Consider the following 22,866-nt stretch of genomic DNA (forward strand, 5'->3'; position numbering starts at 1 on the left):
TCTGAAAGCTTAATATCACCTTTCCAACAACAACGTAATTAGACTATGTATCTGAACTCAAACCATAAACTAAAACAAGATGATATTCATCATAAATTGCAGTGTTTATTCATAATGCCAAATGATTTGCTTCATAAAGTCATGATGTAAACTATTTCAATAGTGTTCTTAAGTACCTCACAGAATGCAAATAAAATACATATTCTTTGATAACCAGAAAACTGAGCAAAATGTTCACTTGGATCTAGAATTCAAGGTGCCTAGGTACAAAAGAGAATTCACTGATATTCAAAAGCTGCATGAATTTTCCCACACTACTTCCCTATCTAAAGTAACAAAAGAATTACCTGCTGCATATAAACATCCTGATGCTGCTGTTGCTGCTGGTGAGGATGGCGATGCTGTAAATGAAGTTGCTGCAATCTCCAGTCTCCCTGCTGTAGCTGCTGAAGAACTCTGTGCTGCTGTGGAGGCTGATGAAGGGGCCCCTGGCCTAACAAAATCTCAGGGCCGCTTCCAGGTCTAAGTGCTCCTAAAAGAGGTTTCCAAAAACTTCTATTAACATACTTACAAATTTCAATAAAATGGCTGGATTTCAAAACATTCATTTAAATATTCATTTAACCAAGGCACTTATATATCATTTTATAATATACAAAATCCACAGAGTCTCAAAGGATTATTTACTGTAGTTCTGAGTACCCGGGAAAGTTAATTTTGTGAGCTACAACTCTAAATAAGTCAATGTCTTAGAAATACTTTATCTTTCACACTTCAACTCTCCATGAACACAGCAGCCCTGCCAGTTTGCTCCATATTTCTCAACTGTATCGTGCAGTTAAAAGTCTGTGTCCCTGCTGAAATGATTCTCTCCATCTAGAATGCCACTTTCCACCTACTGCAATTCTTCTTATTCTTTAAAGTTTAGCTCAAATCTCTCTTCCTTGTTCCTTCATCTAATAATTTATCTACATCTACTAATTTCATTCTGCCTTACACATATTAATTGTTTGCAGGGCTATTTCCTAACTAGGGCCCATGAGTGATAGGGTGATGACTTATTTATCTCTTAGCACCCTGAAGAACCTTTTATATAACAGATGCTCAATAGATGCTACTGTAATTAATCTATTAACAGTCTCCTAAATGGTTACCTACTTATAAGCTTCATAAATTTTACCCTAAGAAAATCCTATGAATAAACTTTTGAAATTAATGAAAAAGGTAAGGCACACACAACATCAGAAAGAAGAAATGAAATATACCATAATTTCTATATTCCCTTCCAATGAGTTAATGTAAATTCAAATGAACTAGTCAATCCTAAGAGGAAAAAAGGAAGTAGAAAAGGATTCTTTTTCATTGGTGTTAATATCTTTAAACTTCCCCAAGCCTTAAGTACAGCACCTCTATGACAACAGTTTTATAACTATTTCTAATTCTTCCAATTATAAGAAAGTGCTTGTTCATTTTAATTACTCCTGATAATATTTATAAAAATATAAAGAAAATTAAAACTGTACTTCCACCACACAGACATAACCACCATTAACCTTTTAAGTGTCTTTCTTTACAGTTGGAAGAACATCAAAAAGTTAAGCTCTTCAGCTATACGTTCTTCTTTTAGGGTCCTGATGTCTAGCTGGAGAAGACTCATGGCTGGGGGTCAAGTCCAATCACAAACCAAAGATTTTCATGCAATAACTCATGAGGCTCACTGCTCACCCTCACAAACTGTGACTTTTCTTTAGTTTCATCAAGTTGAATAGAGCTCCTTGGTTTTCAAGTCAAGCCACAGAGCACCAGAGAACTCCCAAACAACATCACAACAATCCCACATGAAAACAATGCTTCCAAGTACATCATTAAATCCTACTATTATTCCTCACTTTGCAAATGATAAAACTAAGGCTCAGAGAAGTGAGTTCACAAAGTTAAAAACAAATGGTAAACTGGAAGAAAATATTTACTTGGCAAAGCTAATATTCACAATACATAAAAATAAAAGAATAAAAAAACAAGACAAATCTCAAAAAAACCTGCAAAAGATAATTCACAGAAAACAGCCAGTAATCTTATGAAAGAATACTATTAATCAGGAATATTGAAATGTAAACAAAAAAGTTTTACCTATTAATAGGAAAACATTTTTAAAAAGCAATACTATCAAGTGTTGGCAAGGGCACTCACACTGTTGATGGTAGTGTAAATTTCTATAGTGCTTTTGTATAATAATTTGGCAGTATCCAACAAATTTTAAATTAGTATACTTTTTAATATCTCCTCAAAAAATGCCCTGACACGTAAATCAAAAGTCTGTTTTAAGAATGTTGGCCACAACATTATTAATAATAGCAAGTATTGGAAATAACTTAAATGGTTATATAAGCTATGGTATAGTAATACTATGAAATATCATATATCTATCAAATATTACATAGTAGATCTATATGTACTGACATGCAAAGCTCTCCAAAATATATTAAGTTAAAAAAAAAATCACATTGCAGAGAACTATGTATAGTATGAATCTGTTTATGTTAAACGCAACATGAATTATCTGTATCTGTATATATATATATATATATATGGAAAAACATAAAAAAAGACTGGGAGGATGCAAACTAAACTGCTGCCAGTTTACTCTGGGAAATAAAGGAATGGGAGACTTCTACATTTTTCTCTGAATAGTTCTATAATGTCTTAATATTTTAAAAGAATATATTCATGTGTTACATTTTGAATAATATTTAATGGGGGAAGAAATGGTAAAAAATGCACATATGGGGGAGAAATAGTAGTATTTTTCCAACTTAAGTTGGAAGTACAGAAGAAAGAGAAATGTCACCCTGACATGAGGAACAGGCCTGACACTCATAGCCAGGTTTTAGTGTTCTCCAGATGAACATAAACCATTTCATAAAACACCAACGTCAGACAGAGCCACACTGTGACCATGATAAGCCAGGACAAAGCCACTCCATAGTTAGGTCTGAACATTGACAAAATCAAGAACACTGTCCAAACTACAGAAGTGACCAAGACTCTCTTTGTCTTGTCTGAGATGACTGACCACTGCTTCTTTACCAGCTGAGCCTTTAGCCTATCTCCTTCTAAGTGAAATTTACTAAGATAACTAATGATATCATACCCCAGCTTCCTGATAGCTTCCAATCCAAAGCAAAGCCATACTCCTTAAAGTCTCCCCAAAACTACTTAAAATAAGCCCAAATCCTTAATAATGCTTTTTAAATACCATCGTACTGAGACACTCCCACAGATTCCCATGATATATGAGGAATACAAGTTCGTTCCTGGTGGTCTTTGGCTAAAGGCCACTGATACATGATAAACTAATAGTATCTTCAAACCAAAAAAATGAAGAAAAAAGAGTAATTAACATTGAATGCTTACTATGAAACAGAATTTTCCTAGATGCCACACACCTGTTATTTACTAATAACAGGAAAAGTCATTGTTATTCTCATTTTATAAAAGAGAACAGTGAGGTTAAGAAATGATAAAATGGGAACACAAAAGATTTCAAATTCTCCTATTTTCCCTCTTCCATGGCCTACTCCTCCATCTAGTGTACCTGATCACCACAGGTTTGAAACAATATGTCAGGTAACGTAATCCTCCCTGAGCATATACTTTATTTCACAGTAATAACAGCAGTTAATAGTTAACATATCTTAAGGACATATTATGTGGCAGGGATTATATTAAGCAGTCATTTAATCCTGACAGCAATCCTATAAAATAAGTATTAGTATTTTCCTAACATATATTACTAATAAAGGGAAGAAATAGGACATAAATCCAGGTTCATGCACCTCAAAGTGTGGGATCTTAACCATTAGAAGATCCTAATTGAAAACATTTTAACATTAAAACAAAAGATATATCATGAAATAAAGTGCCAAACAGGGTTTCCTTGGAACAGGACTTCAGATTATACCCCTGACCCTTGAGAGAACAAGTTTACTCTCTAATATTAGGACTATTTCCTTAGGGAAAAATTTTTTTTTATTCTACACTATATCATAATGCTTAGGAGATATTTTAAATTAGAAAAACGATTTTTCTCAAAATGAGAAGACAAATTTCTATTTTGTAATGTCTACAAGGTCCAATACAGACGCCTTTGCCAAGACTCTAGAGTCAGTACAAAAACATATAACTTTGTAAGGCTAAGGTTTCAACTTCCTCCTTTCCAATATAATATAGAACTTTCTATACTTTTGAACTTTATTAATACCACAAACCAAACTAGTTGATGACTCTAGGGACAAGCATATTGTGAGCTTTCTATATCATATTTTTATATGCCAGTAACTTACCTTTGCCTACAACTTTAAGAAAATATTAGTTCTGTTTTAGACTGCAACAGAAAGTTTCTTAAAAGCATTCTGTTATCTACTTCACAATAGTAAGTTTGCCAGTAATTTACACTCCTAGGAAATTAAGCCAGAAAAGGTTTGTCTACATTAACTATAAAGGGGATGAGGCTGGCAGGGCTGCATTACCTTTTGGCCTGTGGTTACCAAATTCACCAGGAGCAGGGACTTTAACTGGTGTTGCTGAACTTTGAATGGTCAGCACACTGGGAGTGGTAGTAGTAGAGTTGGCTTTTGGTCTTTGTCTTGGTGCAATTGAGGTTTCTGTTGGTCCAATGGTATCAGTTATTCTACAACAGAAAAATACATTTCATACCAAATATTAGCATTATTTCTAACTTACTCTTTGTTCTATACGGCAGCTATTTCAACAGATGTATTTTAATTATGATGATGATCATATTAGTCTTCTTGGCACCTTCCTAAATCTCAACCTCATATATTATATATTTAATGAAGACAGGAAAATAACATAAACCTAACGATTTCTTTAAACTATTCATAAACTGCCACTGAAGCTGGCAGACAAAGAGTATAAGATTGCTCTTAAAAAGATGAAATAAAGGAAACAAACAGAAACCTTGTTATAAGGTTTTGGACAAAATCGAGAGCCAACTCTCTAAATCAGTCAGAGAAATGAAAATAAGAAACAACAAATAACTGTCTTCCTTAGCTTGGACTCTAGGCCTTAGAAAGAAAAGACTGCACCCTAGAACATGTAAAACAAAAGAAGCCAAAACTTTTAAGAAATGAAGCTACCTGCTTACATTCTGCTTTTTCAATCTTTAACTTTGCCTTACTTAAAACACTGAATGGAAATTATATAAAACCTTCCCACTAGGACTTAGTTTAGGCCACAGACATGAGTAGTCAAGTGGTAAGTATAATTCTGAAAGCAAGAAACACTAAATATAATTTGAGAAGACATAGATATTTGTTCTCCTTCATTAAAAACACCCAAGAAAAATCTTTAACATATATTTACTAACTTTGCTTTCTATAAATTCAGTACAAAAACTCAAGTAAGAGTCACATGTTACCTTTTCAACATGACTGCAATAAAATCTCACATTTCCTGAGCATATTTTCAAATGATTTAATACTTAAAATTTTTGCATACATATGATTTATTGAGTGCACATCTGTAACTGCACCAATCCACAGGTCTTTCTTATACCTGTACGTACCACAAGAGGGAGCCCTGTTCACAACTATCTTTCTGAGAAAGGACGAGAAATCCAGAAAATCAGAGAAATACACTGCATGTGTGCTATTTTCTAAATATAACATTTATGTTTTAGATGGCATAGGAATGGTACAAGTCATATGAAAATTGAACTAAAAGGCAATAAAAGATCATGTATACATATAACCAACCAGATTTCATTTTAATAATCAAATATTTCTTGAGTTCAAATTATGGATGTAGCACTAAAACCAATACTATACTCTGTATGCTCAAGTAATTTGGAGGAAATAGTGTATACAATCTTTCTATTTGTCTATCCACTCTTTATTAAGTGGGTAGTATAGGCCAGATCTCACTCTGCTTTGTTCTTGTTCTAAATCACTCTCTATAGAGATTCATAACACACATGAGTATAACAAACCTCTGAAAAACATATTAAAGTTCTGCAGACTTTTTTTAGTCTAATGTTTCTTAATTTATTGTAGCAATGTGCCAATATCTAACAAACAATATCCAGAAAATATCCAGAAAACATGGCACAATACCCTGTCTTCAAAGACTTTACAATGTACCTAGGGAGAGATGGAACATGTTCATGAAAATAGAATATAATATGGCAAAAATAATCAGTGCCAATCTAGTACTGTCAAGAGTTTCATGGAGGAGTAATTCTACCTTTAACTTAAACTGGTTAGTGAAGGTATCAGGCAGAAAACTGGAGATAAAATTGTGTGTGTGTGTGTGTGTGTGTGTGTGTGTGTGTGTGTGTGTGATTTCACTAGGCAGTGAAAAGAAACTAAGCATTCTGTATGAAGAAATGGGAAGAAAATGCCTGGACAGAGTAGGCAAAGTGAAGATACAAACTTGACTGAAATAAAAGACTGAGTAATTACTGCTATCAACGCTGCTGCACAGCCTCCTCTGCAGTATTGAAACAGACACAGAACTGTTTTCTCTGCTTCCCTTCTTCTCCTTCCTATCACCTGACCAATCTTAATTAACACACAGACCCTCTCTCTCAACTCTTAAAATCCTTCAGTGTTTTCCTGTGCCAGTACAGTGATTCTCAGCCTTTCCACCTTTCAGCTGTGTTACATAAGTTTTACGTTTTTAACAATTCCAAGAGCAGATGCAGATTTTTAGGCTTTTCAGAAGTAAAGCAAAAAAGTGCCACAGACTGAAGGCAGGGCAGATGGATAACATTCATAAAAGCTTTAAAACATGTAAATAATGGTAATAGCTATTTAAAGATTTCTCCAGGGTGTGGCTCTATAGTGTAGTGTTTAGCATGTCTGCTTTACATGCAGAAAGTCCTGGGTTCGCACCCCAGGTGGAGCCACGGACCAGACTCCAGGTATGTGCCATGAGCGCGTGAAAGGAGATGCTCCACGCCTTCAGAGATACAGTTTTTAAGAGGAGCCAGCAGCAGATCAGGGGTAGAAGTGGGGAGAAAGGAATTAAAGAGGGGGGAAAATAAAATAAAAAATAAAGATTTCTCCAACACCCTTCCACCCCCATAGAAATATGCCTTTTACATGGAAAAAAGACTAACAATTCTTTATTATTAGGTTTTATACACATTTACATTTTTTTCAAGTTCTTTACTGTTATTATCAATATAAAGTAAACTTAAATTATTGACTAATTAACACCAATGAATCTTACTTTTTATATGCATGTGTATAGATTTTAACATACTATGAATAGCACTGAATTTTAGCTGTGTTAACTATTTCATATGCTTATAACTGTATAGCTATAACTTGTATCATCGTAAAAAGATAAAGCATTCTTATTCAGTTGACTCATGCTTTTTTAATCTTTATCTACCTTCTTAAAGATTTAATCACTGACAAAACAATCATTTAAAAAAAGTAACAATAAAATTCAGCTGACAATTCTATAATACTTTATAACTACCACTCAACTATAACAGCAGTTGCTAACTACATCGAGGTCATAGATAGGAGAGACTGCTGGTTATGCTGGATTCCTGCAAGTCAGATGTAACTTTACTCCTTTGTTCCTTATTCAAGAGTATTTTAAAATTCTAGTGAATGAAGATAATATTTTTAGAGTGATGCCATATTTTTTTAAAAACTAAGTCATTCCCAAATGATATTTTAACAATTTATAAATAATAGATTATTTATAACACATCTCACAACCAAGTCCAAAATAGAACTGACTGCAAGACTGAAAATTCACTGGCCTAAATGCCAAAGGCCAAATTTCTCAGCATGACACGTAAACAAAGTTGCTCTTGACTGGCATTTACCTATCTCTTCAGCTTCACTTCCCACCACTCCTGTAAGCGTCCCCTATGCTCCAGTCTTGCAAAGGCCATTCTTGCCTGAAGCACGTGCCTGCTATAGTTTCACACCCCATCATTCAAGGTGATGGACTGTTTCTCCTTCAAGCAACAGCTCAGCCCCCGCACTCTAAGGAAAGAATTCTTTCTGCGCTCCTGTTTACTCTGCTCCTCACCTTTCCTGAGTTGCCTGATATCTATCAGGTTGGGACTGTTTACTTGTCTATCTTCATTAGGATATGAACTCCTTGGGAATAAACATTGTTTCTTTTTCTTTGCATTTCCAGTATCTGCATCTTGCATATAACAGGTACATGGACAAATATACTTTATGGATTTTATATCAAATAAAATACTCTTCGCAGAAGAAAATACAGTACAGAAAAAAGCTGTGACCCAAGAAATCACCCCAAATGTAACATTATACCTGATATCGCATAATATATAATATGATCATCTAAAATATAGTCCTGCTTATTAACTTTTAAGCTCAAAAAAGTGCAAGGAAAAAAGTCATTAATTTAATCATTAATCAGATTCGGGTCTTAACCTACATATTATGTGTCAAAGTTATTAATGCAGTAAATAACTATGAAAAATGATTTAAAACATTTTATTTCTTTACCAGTCTTAAAAGTAGTATCATTATAACCATCCATTATAAATTATACATAGTAATACACATTCTAAATATTAGCATATAAATAATAGTTTATGAATTTAGAATACTCTTAATAGTTGCCTGTAAGAGCTATTTTTTCTTTCCTTAAATTAAAAAATTATACTAGCTTTAAACTCAAATGTAACATTTCATAAATTAGAGCTGGCATGTGATGAATAATGACAACCCCCTATGACCCACTGTGACTTGGCTAGTTACATAATTCCTTCTTGATTTCTTAAAGTGAGCTGCTCAAATGAGACTGACGTCAAATTCCGTCTCTAATACAAAAATGCTTATTTTGTACTTGTTATCTAAACTCTACACCACATGCAGTAAGGAACACAATATTTCTTGTGAGTGTCGATGATATTTAATTAATTACATTTGCTATGACTGAAAAGAAGAACTATCCCTTTTTAAAAAAGCCTTTTCAAATTTCAGCATAACTTTGTCTACCTGGCTTTTATTTGGCTTTTCCTAGAAGCTGCTTCACTAGCAGTCATCGGTTCAGGAAGAGCTGAAGGAATAGAAGAATTCTGGAAAAAAAAAATAAAACTTTTCATTTTAATTTTCATTTTAATAGCAGAAAGCTTTAAAGGCTACAGATATATTCTTAAACTTAAAAAGTATTGTCTGTGAGATACTATTACTTTCACCTCAAATACCTACAAATTATCCACATACATCTATATCTGCCAGATCTAATCTGCAAATATCACTGCGTGTTACACAAATATTACTTTCATATTCATGTGCCACGGAAACCCTTCAAAAATAAACAAAAATATCATTACATCCACTTTACAAATGAGTAAATCTTGGCTAAGAAAAAAGGATTATATTATACTTGTAAATCAATGACTTTCACACTTTGAGAAAAGGAGCCAACATCAAACATATGGGTAAAGTGTTGTTTACATATTGCAAACAATTTTCATGACACTGCTTGTAAAATCTAGAACACAAAAGCAGAGGTTTTACTCCTCTGTTTATGCTCTATATAATGTCTGGCTTATAGCAGGTATCAATAAATATTTGCTGAATGAAAAGCTAAAAATCTACAGTCTAATGTCAAAGTTACTTTCATTACTAGAATGTTAGAACTGCATGGCTTTCAGTTTCAGCAAAGAATACAGTACACTAACATAGTAAGGACTTCAGAAAACAAAAAGGAAAACTTCCTTCCTTCTTTTTCTTAGTGGGGTGGATTATGTGATATACAAAGGAAAGCCTATAAGAACAAGTGAAGCAAGAATGATCTTTACAAAGTTGAGAATGGCTTGAAATTAGTGATGATTCTGGACCTTCAAAATTAGCAGAGACATGCCTTACAGTTAAGTTGATGTACTTAAGTAGCGTGCAGACACTGAATATAATTCAAAGCCTTTGAATGACATTAGCTATTACCAACTCAGCACCTTCCATGGACTAGGTATTGGGTTTTACATTTATTATTTGTAGTCCTTATAATTTGTTTTACAGAAAAAAAAAAGAACATTAAATAACTTCTCAATCGATATGGCCCTCCATATCTGCAAGTTTAACATTCGTGGGTTCAACGAAACTTGGATCAGAAATGTTATTTGGAAAAAAATGTTATGTTGTTGCCGACTTGTATGTAGTTAGGCCTACAGTGGTTGCATGTGTACTAACTTATACAGACATTATTTTCTTGTCATTATTCCTTAAACAATGCATTGTAGTGGGTATTACATGTAATCTAGAGATGATTTAAAGTATACAGGAAGATGTGCATAGGTTATATGCACATACTATGCCATATTATACAAGGGACTTGAGCATCTACAGATTTTGATATCTGTGGGGGGCAGATCGGGGTCTTGGAATCAATCTCTAGCTGATACTGTGGGATGACTGTATACAAAATCAGTTACTGATAAAAACAGAATTGAACCCAGGTCTCTCTGTTTCCAATGCCTATGCTCTTCACATCAAAAGTAATCAAACTTTCTCAGTATACAGAGTGCTCAGTGTCTCAGTAATTTTTCATGATACCCCTAGCTCCCTCCACCAAAAAAAATCTAACAGTCCTATTCTTTTTTAATAGTTTTGCCCAAACAACTTAATAATTATTGTTTGTGCTGTGTCAGACAGATGTCATTGTGTTTCTTTCAAACATGCAAAATATCACGCAGTGCCCCCAAGTCTACTGCAGCTCCCCAGGGCACTTCAGTGCAGTTTGGCAGCTGTGGCTTTATATCAAAAATACTAACACAAACACACTATTAGGCCATGTGTCATGTAACAGTCATGAAACAAGTAACTCTGAAAGTAAGTATGTGTGTGTAGGCGTGTGTGTGTGTGTGTGTGTGTGTGTGCACGCATTGGCAGTATGTAATAAAATGAATTTTAAATTCATATCTCACTTAAGAAACTACTTACATTGATATTGGAGACTGGACAATCCTTTTTGGCAAATTTAAATGCAAAATAGGACACTTGAAATATATCAGGTCTACGCTCTGGATCTGGTTCAAGCATGAACCCTACAAGAACAGATAAAATGTTAGGAAGTTTTACGGAACCCAGAAGCTATCTAGGAGCACATTAAAAGGATTATATATATGTTTCCATTCTAAGATCAGTGATGATTCCAATCAATTTTGTTGATGTTTATAGAAAACATAGAAATTGTTATTTATACATGAACTTAAAGCATTCTCCCAAGCTAAAGACGAATCAGTCACAGAAAAGCTCTGCACCAGAAGTATTCATTAACGAATATGAATATTCTTCTGAGAAAGTGACACAAAACAAAAAGTGACTTTAATGAACACTAAGGAATCATTCATGATGGTTCCAGGGCCATAGCAGGAGTCCTTAATTTCATTACTGTCTAAAATACCTCTACTAATTTTTAAGTGACCTTGAATCATTGAGAAAAGACTAAATTGTGTGCATTATAATCTTTTTAACAAAGTAATACAGGGTTGACAGTATAGATTTCCAAAAACATTCTTTCTTTCCATACTGATGCTAACAGTATTCAGTATAGTTCTATATTTAACATGTTACACATACCTGTTCATAAGTATGAGATGAATTTTATGGCTCTATTATGAACAGATTTCACACTAACTTTACAGCATTGCTTGAAATGCTGGACCTTTTTCCTAACCAAAATGACCAATACCATTTATCTATTTCTTGAGTGACTTATTAATTTACAATTTCAGAAGTTTTATACTCAATTCTATAACTACAAAATTCATATTTTGTTAAGACATCTCCATGTTCTAACTCTGATTCACTGATTAACTCTTAAGATCTTACAATTTTCAAATCATTTTTTAAACATATTTGAAATGTAAGATTTACAGCTTTAATTAGGTAATATTCTGAAATTTGCTGATAAATTACATAGAAAGATCAAACTATATAAATAGCTAAATTAAAATTATAAATCAAAATGAATCAAATCTTCCTTTCAAATTTAAGTAATTTTTAAACAATGTATAATACATCTCCAACAGCATGATAAACTTATTTTGTTTAAAAACACAGTTGTTAGGCGAGTGACAGCACAAACATAGCAAAAATTTATTTGAGAAATTATGAACTCTGTTTCTTAAAATATTCTACATGTAACTTGATTTTATGTACTTAAAAAGGCTAACATATATAACTTGTGAAATGATTTATCATTTTGTCACTACTGTTTGATGGAAATATCTAAAAACATTTAAGTAGAATATTTATTAGCTTATATTCAACTTCATTTCGGAAAAGATTTGAGGAATCTACAAGGTTTATTTTATCCTCCAAAACCATATTTTATTTTGATATCAACAGATATTAAATGTTTTAAAAGTAACAACAGTCCATGACATGGGATAAATTTTAATAGAATTTTAACAATACTTATTCAAATAATTTTTAAAACCAAAGAAATTACAAAAAACCCCCAGCAAACTCACAAACTTAAGATTCTATTTTTCTCTTCTAACGATTCAGTTTATTTGGCTTTTAAAATCTAATTTCAAGAATAACTAGTTATACATATTTATTCCTATAAAGGACTTGAAGTAGAATACAAACTATAAAATTTTTTGAATATATGACAATATTAAAACTAATGGAAAAGTAACAGCTAAAAGAACAACAACATCAACAAACCAGGATGTCAGTAAAGAAATTGCATATTATTTGGTCTTATAAATGTAGACCGCAAATTTAGTCTCTACTTTCTAGCTGTAGACAACAAATAGGGCAACATGATCCATTACATGAATCACAGTTTTTAACACAAAAATAAAACAGGTGCTAAGAAAAAGCACTATTCCTGATACCAAAAGCAAAGAGTAAATTCTCCTTTGAGTCTTTCTAAAGATGGCTCACACTGAGTGAATACTATCTGTAAAGAACTGCAATGAGTGACACAGGGTAATGTCTTACACTCTCCTCCTTCCATGTGGACCAGTGACATAACACCTAAATGCAGTTCAGTAGAACAAATTCTATAGGGGTAGAGAACAGTACAGTATGAGAAAATACTCTCTGGACTAGTTTAAGCGAGGAAAAACTTTAAGTAGCTAGACAGAAAGAAAATGATCCTTCAGGCAATTCTACGCATTTTTTTCTTTCACAATAGATGAAAAGCATTGGGAGGTAATAAATAAATTTGACATTTTATATTCTCTAACCAATACCTGTACAGGTAATTTTATCTCTCAAGTTAAGCATAGCATAACATCCTCTAATGATTAGGTAGCCAGGCTGTGGGGAGATACGCTATCACCTTATAAGGAAACAAAAGGAACTCCAACTCCCCTGGCTTATGTTTCCATGTGGGAATACATTCGCAAGAGCCAGTTTGTCTAACTGTACCGATCCCATTTATGTAACATAAAATCCGTTTAAAACGTCTAGCATTTATTTTAATAAGTAAAACAAAATACATCAGAATGCATTAATGTGGTAAGTATAAGCAATGTCTCGTGAAATGTTTCATGCATGCACGTACACGTGCATGCCAGATCATTACTGTGGATCGCAGGTGAACAGTTTGAAAACCATTGTGCTAGTGACCTCTATTACTATAACTCACTCCCCTCCAACAGAAAGACAGCAATTTATCTAATTGTTAGACTAGGGGTTAAAAAGGAATAAGCACCCACACAGGCCCATCTCTGCTTTTTCTTTCAGAACAGTTTGCCCTCAGGACATATATGTTCTCTGCAAAACCAAGTTTTGCAAGTGGCCTACTTCTGTGGAAGAAGTCTAAGGTTTTCCAGCATTGCCTATGACTGGGTGTAAATAAACCTAGGGGCTGACTACAGATTAAAAGGCCCACTTGGCATCATATCTAAATTTCATTCTGCAATCTACTTTATCAGTTTATAGTTTTACCTGACAATCTCCCATACCCCATCTCTGATTTGGTTCTAAATTCAAAGTATGAAGAGGTTGAAACCCATAAGTAGAAAAACATGGCTACATTTTTATCTCCGAATATTTTTATATTGGATATTATCAGCCATTAAAAAAGAAAAAGGACTAATATAAAATTATATTGAATGTCAACTCCAATTGAAAAAGAAAAAGAAAAAGGAAATAAACTCAATAAGGCATCTTTAAGCATTTAAATTAAATGACATAATTTCCTAAACTATCCAAAAGAATGGGTTGCAAAATATACTCCTAGACTACTGAATGACAGAATCTGAAGTGCAAAAGTATCAGCTCTAATCTAGCTAAACATTGAGGCCTATCTACAAAGAACAACAGCTTCAGTTTTATAAGTAGTTGATCCAAAGTCATTTTCTCTCACAATTGAACCTCAACTGTAGTATTTATTAACCCCTACTTCATGACAATAAAACTGTTATCAACTACAAAAATGTGCTCTTGAGGGGAACAAATAAATTAAGGAGCACCTGTGTCCAGTTTATCTAAGAGATTAAATTAAAAAAAAAAAAAGGCAGAGAAGCTAGAAAACATCCTTGTTTACTCAACTTAAAATGATCATGTGAACCATCATGGGACCATTTCCACTGTCCCTGATTCTACTGCAAATATAAAATCAACATTTAAAAAGTTATCCACATAGATAAAAGACTACTTCTTTGTTGCTCTTAATTGGGTGAATCTTTCTATTTACGCAAATATTAATACAACCTGAGAACACAAAATAGTCTCAGCATGAGAGCTGGTATGTGATTAAACCACCATAGTATTTCCAACTGATGTCAAAGACATATCTGATTAAAAAACACTTATCCAAGGCAGTTGAATTAATTACGTTTGTACTAATTTTGCATAGTAAAGTACAACATCCATGCATGCTCCAACAAAAAGAGCAGCTGAAGGAGCTGCTGCTGCTGCAGCAGTGGCCAAGTTAAATTATGGTTTAATCAAGGGCTCAAGCCAAAAATTAAATAAAGGAGTTCCCATTCAGTTACACAGAACGATGGATTCATGCCTGGGCCAAAGTAAAAGTTAAATCATCATCTTTAATCTAACAGCTCGGCGAATTTAATGGGAAAATCTAAAGCCTCTAAAGAATGTTCCTGCTTAAAATTTAATTTTTTCTTTCCAAAAAGACATTTTTTTCTCTGCCACAGACGTCCAATTACAAGTAATTTACCTGAAAAGAGAAACACCCACTCTAATTTTGCAACTGCAAATACATCAAGCATTAACTTATTTTTATCTGTTAACCTATGGAGATTATTAAAGAAACTTACATGTTAGGTATATATGTCTTAAATATCTTATTCTGTGGACTACTACTGCAAACTACTAATTAATAGCCATAATAAATGTGTTCAAATCATAACTAAAACATTAAGTGGCACTATAAATATGCCGGCATAGTTTACTTGGGATAATTCTGGTCGCTGTTCCTAAAAGTTATTGATCAGAGCCCTTTCTCTATATCTCCCGGTGCCATTGACTGAAAACCTCCAAAGAAATCCTATCTTAAGCAGGATGGAAGCCCTTCAAAAAGTTAAAAATAGAACAAATATATAATCTATCAATTCTATTTCTGGTTATGTATTAGAAGGAAACAGAAACACTAACTAGAAAAGATATCTGCACCCCCATGTTCACTGAAGCATTATTTACAATGGTCAAGACATGGAAGCAACCTAAATGTCCATTAAAGGATGAATGGATAAAGAAAATGTGATACACAGAAAGAGAGAGAGAGAGAAAGGGGCGAGGTGGGGGGAGAGAAAAGACTATTACTCAGCCATTAGAAAGAAGGAAATCTTGCCATTCGAGACAACATGAATGGATCTGAGGGCATTATGCTAAGTCAGACAAAGGAAAGACAAATACATTTATATGTGGGATCTGTTTAAAAAAAAAAAAAGCCAAACTCATAGATACAGAGCAGATTGGTGGTTGCCAGAGGTGGGGGCTGGAATGTGGGCAATGTGAGTGAAGATACAAACTTCCAGTTACAAAATAAATAGTCCTGGGGATGTAATGTACAGCATGGTGACTACAGTTAACAATACGGTACTGTACATATGAAAGCTGCTAAGAGAGTAGATCTTAAAAGGTCTCAAAATAAGGGAAAAAATGTGTAACTATGTGAGGTGATGGATGTTAACTAGACTCACTGTGGTGGTCATTTCACAATATACACATAATGTTTTAGTTTTAATCAAATTTTAATCAAATCATATTATATACCTAGAATTAACATAGTTATATATCGATTATAAAATAAATAAATTTAAACCAAACAGATAAGCTGCTAAGAGCTAAGATACAGAACTGTAAAGCAACAATAAGTGAGCACCAAAAGCAAAAAACCCAACAAAAAAACCCACAAAGCTTTCCCTCCTGTTCACCTCCTGATCATTATGATCCACTACATCACTGCACAAAGTAAGAGGTGAGAAAAATAATTAGTAACATTTAACGGTATATTCTGGAATATATGATAACTTATTGGTAAAGCTTTGGGAGATCCACAATTAACCTGCAAACCCAAGTTCTGCTTCAAATTATCCAAAGAAATCTCTGCAGGGAAAGTATATCCTAATGCGTATCTGACAGCAGATGCCCTGATCTTTACCCAGAAGAATTCTTCTGGAAGAATTATAATAGATACCAGTAGTAGCAGTAGTGGTAGTGATCAGCAGTCATGATGATAGCATTAAAGGCCATCTCTTTACACATGCTAAGAAGCACTTTTCATAATTCAATTTTCACAATAACTCTAAGTAGTACATTCTCTTAATATGATCATTTTAGAAATGAGATTGAGTTAAATGGAGGTGCCCAATGTTCTATACCAAATAAGTGGTAGTGGCCCTTTGGCTTCAGAGGCCTTGTTCTTAATTTCCATCATGTACTTCCTTAACCACTCTAACTGAAGCTAAAAAAAAAAAGTGAGCCAACCAGCCTTGTGTTCACTCATCGTAACTATTCAGCAATTCCTTTAGTTTTGCTTCTCATTCTCCTCTAAATGGTCTCTAAGTCCTTTTCGACGCTTAGATTCATAAATGGAAAGTGTTGACGCTTAGATTCATAAATGGAAAGTGTTTCTCTCCTCATCCCCCAATCTACCTCTATCGCTTGTCTACTGGAAAAGTTAACAGAAGAAGAAAAATTCTAAATAACTGACCCAGCTAATTGTAAGAAAAGTCTGCAGAAAAGTATAATGAAATTAATAGCTAAACAGAGCTTTATGGATAGAAGATAATAATAATTATTACCCTTGACCAAATAGTGATAATCAAAAGTATATTTAATATTACATAACCACAAACCATACAGTTTTAACAAAGATTAGGCATGGCTACTTCATTTTCAAACATCCTGACCATATAAAATAGATGCAACTAGAATTAGTAAAACTATCAATACAAAAAAGATATTATCTTATAATAATAAGTGGAACCAACTACATTGCATAGACAATTGGCAGTAAAAAGTTTCACTTTCAAAAACTATAAGCACAACTAGGCAATTCCTGGTTTTGTGAATGTAGGATTTACTTCAAAAAAATGTAAATCACTAATTACTTATTATAAAAGCAGAAAGAAAAACCTAAATAGGATGGTAGGAAACAGGCAAAGTCACGTGAAAATATAAAGGACAGAACTGCAAATAATCTAAATGTTTCCTAAAAACATTACACTTTGTAGATAAGTATGTTCTGGTTTTAAAAATCTCTACTTTAAGCTTTTACTACTGAAGACAATATTTAAAAAGTAAAGTCCATAAAAATTCTTTGAGAGGAGATAAATACATTTACTTGTATACTTTTTATTCGATGTTTTTAAAAATTTCTGCCTAGCTCTCAGAAATAAGTTCAAAAACATTAATACATGACCAAATTTATACTGACACAGATAAAAACTAAAATCTGTACATTTATTGACAAATAAAGGAAGTATATGTTGCACAGTAAAGTCTCAATTAACTAAAGCCCAATTTTATCCAAAAGTTATCAAGTGTTTAGCTTCTCCACCTTGCCATTACACACAAACACATACTCACACACCACACATACACAGAGAAGAAAAAAAAAACACCAAACCTACCATAACAAAATAAGATCTTATTACTTTAAGCAAATTAAATCACAAATAAGGGTATATATTGTTCAGTCTCTCATACAGTATCATCCGCTGAGAATAATTAGTGTTTCTAAGATATTGCAAGATCTCCAATAAAATCCTCAGTTCAATTGTGATTAAAACATTATACTTAGGAACAAAACAGTGTCACAGTTACAATGACTTACAACAAGGGCTTCAATGAAAAGTTAAACTTCAGTTAGCTAGAACATGCAACAGCCAAAGTAAATTCCTCTACTTATTCTTTGAGCATTCCAATTAGTTCTTTCATGCTTTTGATGCCCTAATTTTTGGACAATGACAGAGTCTAATGCTTATTCAAATATACACTAAAAAGCATGTTTGCTCTTTTTAAAAAATCTACATTCTGCAAAATGGTGGGCTAAAAATAACAGGGCTAATGGGAAAAATAGATTTGTGACAGACCACTGAAAACCTATACAAATTTGTCACCAGAGTGCTTACAAAACATTAACTGGTATCTGGGAAGACAACTTAGACTGCCCAGGCAGGTAGTTTAACCTGGCTGGAAGCTGCACAAGGATATGAAAACAAGGCTAGAAGTGCTCAACTAGTGAAGGAGAACTATGGGCCAGAGGAGCTGCTATTCAAGGGGTCACCATTAGCAGAGAGCCACACAAAACTGAGTGGTAAATCTCTCTGGGAAGAAAACTCCAGGTACAGGCACTCATATTTATTATTATCCCACATAAGACAATGTAATTTCTGTATTTAACTGACATAATTCTCCAATTTCTAACACTGAACAAATCCACATTACAGAAATAAAAAGTGTGCTTTACATAATAATTCTGCAAAGTGAGGTTAGGTAGCCCTTTAAGCTCCATTTTCTGTTGGCCATTTTTCTTTTGGAGTGCTTCCCTTTTCTCTTTGATTTACATGAGCCTTATAAGAGAGAAAAGTTACCCATTTGTCAAATGTGTAAGATTTTTTTTTTCCAACTGATCATTTGATTTTAAACTGGGGTTCATGGATTTGGGAGGACTTTTAATGGTTTAAATTTATATGTAAATAGATTCATCTTTTCTAATTCCTGAGATTTAATGCCTAGTTTATAGATTACCCATTGTAGTGTTATAAATAAATTCACACCTATTTTATTCGAGTACATTTGTGTTTTATTTTTAATTTTATCTTATGATTTATCTGAAATTTCAGCATAAAGTTTAAGGTAGAGATTCAGCCTGATTTTTTTGACTACAAATTGCTAATAAATTTCCCCACTAAAGTGAACTGTCATCTTTATCATACAAAACATCAAATATATTTAGAGTGATCCTCTTTTCTACTGCATTTATCTTTGTGGTTAGAGGTTATGACAAGGAATATTTAAAATGCAGAAAAAAAGAGTAGAAATGCTAAAAACACTTTAAAACAGTGCTAAGAGGTGCTGTTTAAATACTGCAGCTTCCTAATATATTTTAGTATCTATTTGATGATCTTTCCCCTGCCCCCAAATCATCTCTTTCAGAAATTTTACTATGTACATATGTAAAAAATTAAATTACAGTATCAAAGAGGAAGAAAAATAACTTAGAGGAAGCCAGATGGAAAAGTGAGGTACTCTTTTGGAATCAAGGGCCCACAGGCCTACCCCTTTTGATACTAAGGTTGCTTTCTGAGAACCATTTTATAATCAGTAAAGAACGGATATTAAAAAGGGTGGCTAAATAAGCCAACGATCTAAAATTAGCAATACTTTGATCCAAAGAAGCAAGAAATGTGGATATTTGGATTTCAAAAGAACAAAAACTGAATAATTAAATGTTATGCTGTAAGTTTTTCAAGAAATTCCAGTTTCCTTAATTACATAATCTGTGTTCTACAAAAGCTTATCTAGGGACTTAAAAATATCCATGTACTAATCAGTAATTACACTGTTTTCATGTCTATAAAAGTCCATAAATATCTTTTAAAATTTTTTTTTTTTTTACTATAGCTACATAAAATTATAATAAATGAAATTAAAAGACTAGATTTAGGTAAAAGGATGTAAATAGTAGGCTCTAATTACAGTGTCTTAAAATTATTTCATAAATTTTTCCAAGTACTTACTTATTAAGCAATGTATGTTATGGGAGTAACGAGAATTGTCTGGGATGGTGAAGTTGCCATCACAGATAGCAACCTGACTCTCACCAAAAGGAAGAGTGAAGAAACAAAGTTTATACAGTAAACATCCCAGTGCCTGTAAAACAAAGAAGCATAATATCATCAGAGATCAAGTAATCAACTTAACCAGAAGACATAAAAATAGCACTAAATCGAAAACTAAATGTTATTTTTTAAATGCCTAATGTTTCTATACTGAATCAATCTGTTCACAAATTACTTCTTAAACAAATTTATGTGTTTAAATTTTAAGAAGACATTTAACTGTATCATTTCTGTATTTTTTTTTTACCACATTTGTGGCTACTTGGCTGAATTAATGTTATGAAACTCTAGATAATGATATAAATGATGTAACTAAAATTAGAAGTGGTTAGTCTCTTTTGGAAAATTATTTCTTTCATTTCTTACACAAGGAAAATATGTTTAGTACATAATTAGCATATAACCATCAAAGTAAGCTCAAGGCTCCTTCTAGCAGCATTTTTTAAAAATTAACTATAAAACATGTTTTAAAATCCTGGGATTCCAAATATGAGTTAGCCAGCACAGTTAAATTTATCAATACTTTTTTACTGGCCATTCACTAAGTACGTGCCATTATTTCGTACTATAAAAGTTAGTCTTCTATTTCTGTGTGTAATCTTATGATTTTTGTTCTATATTATACTAATCATATTTGTATCTGGGTAATCTATATTAAAATTCAAAAAAGAAGGGCTCTGTCTGCCTTACTTGCATAGCTTAACAGAAATCACAGCACCAGTCAATCTGCTTGCTGACAATGAAGACAAAACACACCAAAACATAATTCTCTTGCTAAACTGCTAACAGCTCTAACCTGAAAAGCAGTAATAAAATGTGATTTTCAGGCTCAAGAAATCATTATGTTGTCACAGGAAGTGTTGCCTACAAGCTTTAACAGTATAAAGGGAATTTCTAATTCTAAGCAGATTGTATAAAATTATCCAATATCCAATAGCAAATCAGCTTTCCTTTGTTGAATCTTCTCCACATATCAACTTAGCAAACACAACTAATAAATAAATATACTAAGTGAGGCTACTATAAAGATCACAATACACAGAAACAACTGTGTGATTTCAACAATATTAATTTACTAAACATTATTTTCAATATTATAACAGTTTTCCACTGAAAAAATTTTAAAGGCTCTAGACATTTCAATATATTCATTCAAAGACATTACTGGGTTATTTATTATATGACTAACAAAACTGTAAAGATTGAATAGAAATAACCAGTTCAATGTGGCTTAAAAAATTTATGAAGCTTTGTTCTAATAAGGAAGATATTTTCAGTATGCATGCAGTAAATTGAGCATAAGGCTCCCTTAACAACACTAAAAAAATACTATTAATGGTGTATTATCTGCATTAATACATCATTCTCCTACCCAAAAAGTCTAGGCAAAAAGAGATCTGCATTTTAGCCCCAGTTTTATTTTGTCAATCATATCTTTCATAATGTGTCTATGTTAAAGTAAATGTTGCAGGAGTTTCCAGATAACAATTTTAGACAGCAATGTCAGTATACTTAAAAAACATAAATCTGAAATACTCACACATTGTGAACACAATGAGGTGTCCTAATTTTTTTTCACACCAAAGGCATTTCCCTCTTTATCCATTTGATACAATGAGAATTGTTCAAAAAACAGAAGGAAACAAATGACCTGATTTTGAAGGCTATCACCATCTTCCGTTTTCTTCATTAAAAAGTAACATAAAACACCTCTCAAGTGAATTTCCTAATGCTTAATAAAATCAACATCACAGATCTCAGGGTAAAAATAACCTACAATGAAAGCTTCCAAGCAAAAAAAAAAATAAAAAAAAAACAAATCTCATCCAAATAAAAAGTGCTAAATGAATAATTTCAACATCACAACTCTCGGAATCAGTACTATCCTGAAACAGGACCAGAAATATAATTCTTGACCAATATGAATTAAATATTTTTCTGGATATTCTAGAATTCACACCTAAAATGTTATAGCGTACTTGTTTTACCTGAGCAAAGATAAAAATGGCATCATCTCTGTCAAGCATATAAACATAGATTGTTTTCTGATTCTTTTTTGCTTCTTATTTTATCTTTGAGTATCTGTAATCCCACAGCTATACTTAGCTATCCATTATAGAAATACTACCCCATATACTAATCTATAAATGGTATAAAATGTATCACAGACAAATTAATATGCTGCTTGTGATGCTTACTAAGATCATGAAAAATGAACAAAAAGATTCTCTCTTCTTTTTGTTAAAATACTGGATAACAATCATGTGCTTAGAGACTAATTTTTTCTTAAATCAACCTTTGATGATTTCAAAGCAGTAGTTTAGCTAAGTTGTCTGTTGTTTCATCTGCTGTTGAAATATTTTTTTAGGTAATTTAAATTTCAAAAGCAGTCAAAAAATAGGCCAGAAAAGACTTCCACAACCATCTCTTCTAATACCTTCATTTTATAAATTAAGATCCAACTGAATTTGCTTTCTGTGTTATACTATAAGCCATTTGATGAGTCAAATGTTAATGCTGAGAAAAACAAACTGAATCTGAGTTATAAAAGCTAAATTGAA

The 22,866-nt window shown here is 32.7% G+C and overlaps 1 protein-coding gene across 1 annotated transcript in view; it reads right to left on the bottom strand.

Annotated features, from left to right (window-relative positions):
• BMP2K (BMP2 inducible kinase) overlaps positions 1-22,866 on the bottom strand; it is a 109,333-nt gene that overhangs the window by 28,634 nt on the left and 57,833 nt on the right. Inside the window, exons 7-11 of the mRNA XM_015586071.2 lie at positions 20,204-20,336; positions 10,968-11,071; positions 9,021-9,100; positions 4,530-4,690; positions 348-532 (exon numbers count right to left, since the gene is read on the bottom strand). Coding sequence (XP_015441557.1) covers positions 348-532; positions 4,530-4,690; positions 9,021-9,100; positions 10,968-11,071; positions 20,204-20,336 — 663 coding nt within the window. The remainder of the gene's footprint in view (positions 1-347; positions 533-4,529; positions 4,691-9,020; positions 9,101-10,967; positions 11,072-20,203; positions 20,337-22,866) is intronic.

This window comes from Pteropus alecto, unplaced genomic scaffold (genome assembly GCF_000325575.1).
Source record: "Pteropus alecto unplaced genomic scaffold, ASM32557v1 scaffold161, whole genome shotgun sequence".
NCBI classification, from domain to species: domain Eukaryota; kingdom Metazoa; phylum Chordata; class Mammalia; order Chiroptera; family Pteropodidae; genus Pteropus; species Pteropus alecto.